Here is a 5278-nt window from a genome sequence, read left to right on the forward strand (position 1 = left end):
TATCCTTAGCAATTTTAAAACAATGAAATCAAATAGATATTATTCAAATGTTATTTATTCTTCAACAGGACGATATTGTTTTTTTTTTTTTTTTTTTTTTCTTTAATATAATATGCAAATACCACTGTTATATTATAACTGAACAAAATCTTAATCATAATGTGTTATACGAATATTTGATATTGATTCATTATGTTTTTAACAAATTGTCAGTTCATAGCGTTAACAGTCACATATAGATACATAAATGCACTGCTTTAATGGTTTTTACACGATAATCAGAAAATTCCTTTGATTTTTACAGGAAAATCACAGCGTCTTTCAGAGATATCTTAACTTATACAATCGTGCCGTTAAAGAAGATGTTTTAAACTCAAATCAAACAGATGGAACCTTCAACGGAATTTTTGGTATGCTATAAACAATATGTTGATGTTATTTCACCGCAACAACTCGTGCTATAAAAAGTCAAAGAAAACCCAAAAAGTTTCAACAAATATTCTTGACATAAGAATTTTTATAGTTGGCAAAAAAATTTTTTGGGAAAACCACCCAAAATTAAAAATTTTTTTGTTTATGAAACAGATTTTAATTGACGTGATCTCATGCTTTTAATTTCACGATATCACTCATGATGCTAAAATAATTCACAATTTTAACTTCAGATATTAACAATTTTAACTGAATATTTATAGCTTTAAAAATGCTCCGCTTGGGCCTGAGTACAAAAAAATTTAACGTAACTGAAAATTATAAAATAAATACACGTAACGAATGACCGCGTGGTTAATGTTTTTCATACTAGACCGGCAGTCCAGAGACCCGTGGTTTGAGTTTTAGCTGCGATTATTTAATATATAGAATTATATGTGCGTGTGCGTGTGTGTACCATACCTGTCATAAGTAAGATATTTCTGATAAGAAAAACATTTTGACAGAGTCAGACAACAAGTTCCTTATTGTTGTATTGCCAATGACATGATTCTCTCTCCGTCTGTCTGTCTGTCTGTCTGTCTGTCTGTCTTTCTCTCTCTCTCTCAAAGTGAATAACTTATATATACATTGACTTTTAATAACTGTGGTATTATTTAAGGTGATTTCAGTAGTACATATTGGGACAACAGAAAGCTGCTTAAGAATTGGACTGGTAAGAAAGGAACTAACCCTCCATATACTCTTGCTGATGTCATATACAACCTGAATCCGAACACAAAAATTATATTTTTGTTGAGAAACCCAGTTCAAAGGTTTGGGTTTTCTGTAATTCTAAAAAAAGTAATTGTAGTATATTTTTAGTAAATTATGCAAAATAATAGTGAAGTTTATATTTTTTTCTACATTTTTGTTTCGTTTTAGATTTATTACAATTGACAATAGAACGCAATATATCAATAGTAACAATATTATTTTTTTGTTTCAGACTTTATTCTGAATACTTATTTTTTAAAAGAGGGGAGAAAAAAAGTGTTGACGTTTTTCACGCAAAGGTCGAAGCCGCAATACGGAGACACTTGAACTGTTTAAAGAGACATTGTCTGCGTTACTGTTCATATTTTTATTTCGACGGGGTACGGTATATATCAGATTTATATTTAAAACTGATGTTTCATTTTACTATGGCTTTGAAATTTTGAAAGAAATTTTAGAAAATGTAACACAGCATACAATAAGATGTGCATACAACATTTTTTTACATAAAATTATGACATTTGTAAATAATGTATTGTTAAAACATGGCAACATAAAACACAGGACACGGGCAAATTTACTCATACAAACCTTAATTCTTTTGATGTATCAGTTTTACACTTGTGGGGTACAATTGCAGTGTGTTAGTATTTCCATTTCTTTAGTAAATTAAATTTATTTACTTATTTTTAATTTATCTATTTATGCTTATTTACTTTTTTAACAACAATAAAAATAAGTCATAAATGTTGTATTTATTTACATATGGAAGTTTTGTGACATTGTAAAATCTTGAGTACTTCAGAAACTTACAGTTGTTAACAATTTTCAAAAAGCAATATAACGTTTTATCAGATCAATGCAGAAGTCAAGTTGTGTTTATGACTTACTTTTTTGTTGTTGTTTGTTTTTTTCTTTTTTTTTTTTTTTTTTGTTGATATTTTTTTTTATTCAAATAATGCAACATGTTATGACTCTTTTGATATTGCTTATGTATTGTTTAGTAAGAAGTTTAGCAATAGTAATAGTTTAAAATCAATACACAAATTACCATTTACATTCGAAGATATTAGAGGTTTTTGATAATCGGTTAACTTAATAAAATTTGTTTCTGCAATTTATTTTTATAATTGTCTATAATTGATTTATGTCCAACCATTATTTTACAAGGGAATTCGACTAGAAGTTTCACTTTACCATGTGTATGTAGAAGACTACTTGCGTGTTCTTCCGCGAGACCAGGTTAAGATAGTAAAGACAGACAATTTTTCTACCAATATGAGAACTGTTGTAACAGATGTATTTAGATTTTTAGATACTGGTATGCAGTGCATGTAATTTATGATTTTTATAGCATGTAACAATCACAATTTAAATGTCGTCAATAATTAAATCAAGATATATTTGCCTGCCTAGTATATCAACTGTCTGATATATCAATTTTGTGTTTTCATTTCATAATGAGTAGAACACATTAAATTACAAATAGTAATTGAAAATGATTCATAGATTAATGTGCACTCTTTAACTTTGGATAAAAAAAATATTATTACAGTTTTAAAAGCATGTTTGTAAATATCTGTTATAGAAATTTGATATTTTAATACAAAATATTATATTATGAATTTAAGTGTATAACAATAAGTAATATACCGCATACACCTACTAGAAGGCAGCAAAAATGTGATAATAAAATATAATTACATTTTCAGAAATACCATCTGAAGAAACTTTGACAACTATTTGTTCTATTGGCAAGAAAAATACAAACATAAAGAAATATGAAGAGGCTGGTCCGATGTTGCCTGCGACAAACCGACTTTTATCGGACTTTTATAAACCACACAATGAGAAGCTTAGTTTGCTCTTAAAAGAAACTATTGACCTGGATTAAATGTATAGTATAATTGTGAAAATTATTTAATTAATCTACACAAATGTACGAGTAACCCGTACTGTGTTTACATTCAAAGGTAACCATATAATCATAACAGTCAGACTTAGCTTCCCATTACAATATAAATGCAGGTAAAATAATAAGCCGTCTAAGACTTTGTTAAAACGTATAAACATACATATTGAAGCCAAATATTATAATCACCTACATTTGATAGATTTCAATGTTTTTAATTTGTCAAGTTGTTAAGAATTCGGGCTTGCCTTTAGCGCATAAAACATTTTAAACCCATTATTTACCCCCACCCCGAAAGTTATAATTTCATTACAATACAAAAATGTTAATGTAAGTCTCATCTCATGAATTATCAATATCGAATCAAAATAACTGTAACTCTGCAAAAATTATATAGTTTCATATAAATTTATCTATATGAAAACAAATTAATTACATCAATATTGCGCAGTATCTTCAATCAATATATATGTAACATGTAGACAATTCAATACACATTGGTACTTGGATGGAGTTCCAAAAATAGTTGAAACTAGTAGAAAGAAAACTGATTATAAAATAGGATATATTGTATTATTATTTTGTCTTAAACTACCAAATGATGCCTCCTTTTTAGCTTCCTCGCAGTACACACTCTTAAAACAGTTGATGTTCAAACAGAAAATGTTAAAAACATGTAAAATATGCTCAAAAACTATCGATCAATCCTGTAAAATTTCATTGAAAATGCTTTAGTGGTATAACAAAAGTAGTCTAGACAAATTTCAAAAATAAAATCATAAAAGAGCCAAAATACAACGACACAAAAATGTTGATGATGTACAACTAGAAATCTTTATCATTCTCCCAAAGTGTTGATGGGATTGCACCAGTAGTTTCTTTGGAGTAGTCCAGGCAAAATTCTATGTAGCTGGCAACACAAAAATACCTTTTTATTCAAGGGCAATACCACAGCCAAAATCATTGAAGTATAACTCTTGTGTATTATGAACAAGTACTTGACCAATACCAATTAATCCTCTTAAGTTTCATTGAAATTGCATTAGTCATATAAAACATGAGGTTTTTAAGTAACACAGAGAGAAATATGCAGCTGGACTAAGACTCAGAAAGAACTGTAGCAACCGACGTTTAATAATGCATTCCAGAATAAACAAGGATATTTCAAATGCCCTTTTCCGGTGGTCGACCTTATCGCACTTTTTCAGCAACAAATTTATATGCAGAGGGAAATAGTAGAGAGCTGACATATTGGAACAATACCCCTATATCTTACACCTCAGAGGAATTGCATTTTACCTGTGCACGTTTGATTATTTAAGTATAATAGAAAACTTATAAAAAATTAATAAGCATATCTTGAACTTAATTCTAAAGTATAAATGTAGTGTTAAGCTTATGTTTTGTTTATTATACACTTTTGAAACAAAAAAAAAATATTTGGAAGTATTGATGAATTGAAATGCGCATTTTCATTGTATATATTTCTATATTATAAGTTTACTTTAACTGCAGTGTAACATATTTTCCGTACTTTCACTGGTGTTGTTAAATAGGAATGTAATTGATAAAACATTTTAAAACAGAGAAAAATATGATAAACAGAAAATGCATTATTTTTCCAAAATTAACGGGATTTATCTTCATTATCATAGTAGTTCCGTTTGTTTTACTTTAAGAATTTATTATGTATTACAGTGACATTATTTTCGTATTGTCACTGGTGCTTCGCCGGATTAAATTATTGTAAAGTCAGCTAAATCACAGAAATATAGGGTAGTATTCCAAATGCCAAACAAAAGAAAAATGTTAACAATAAACAGAAAATTAATTTTGTTTCATTGTGGCATGAAATATTTGATATTTCACTCGTATTTTCATACTAGTTTTGTTTATTGAAAATAACTGAAACATCACCTATTTAAACGTCTAATATCGTTTCTTTAACTTTTTTTTTTAGAAATGAAAAATATGTCGTCACTTACCTTGTATTTCTAACTCGTACGATGCATGTGATATTTTTCAAGATATGTTTGTTAATTGCTATAAATAGATTCGTCAAATAGTACAAAATCATTCTGGCATTAACATAAAGGTATGCGTAAAAAGAAGCACACTGTTCAAAATGATTATTTAAAGAATGGAAAAATATTTTGAAAGATGAATCGGGTGAAAGTT

The 5278-nt window shown here is 28.2% G+C and overlaps 1 protein-coding gene across 1 annotated transcript; it reads left to right on the forward strand.

Moving 5' to 3' along the window:
- Nucleotides 1-304: 304 nt before the first annotated feature.
- Nucleotides 305-5099, forward strand: LOC132756539 (carbohydrate sulfotransferase 15-like; the record flags this gene model as incomplete). Its single annotated transcript, XM_060747631.1, has 5 exons — nucleotides 305-410; nucleotides 1094-1247; nucleotides 1421-1568; nucleotides 2359-2509; nucleotides 2901-5099. Coding segments are annotated over 5 exons (741 nt in total), but the record flags the coding sequence as incomplete, so codon positions are not given.
- Between the last annotated feature and the right edge of the window lie 179 nt (nucleotides 5100-5278).

Source organism: Ruditapes philippinarum, unplaced genomic scaffold (genome assembly GCF_026571515.1).
Source record: "Ruditapes philippinarum isolate M1 unplaced genomic scaffold, ASM2657151v2 ctg26706_1_1_1_1, whole genome shotgun sequence".
In the NCBI taxonomy this organism is placed as follows: Eukaryota; Metazoa; Mollusca; class Bivalvia; order Venerida; family Veneridae; genus Ruditapes; species Ruditapes philippinarum.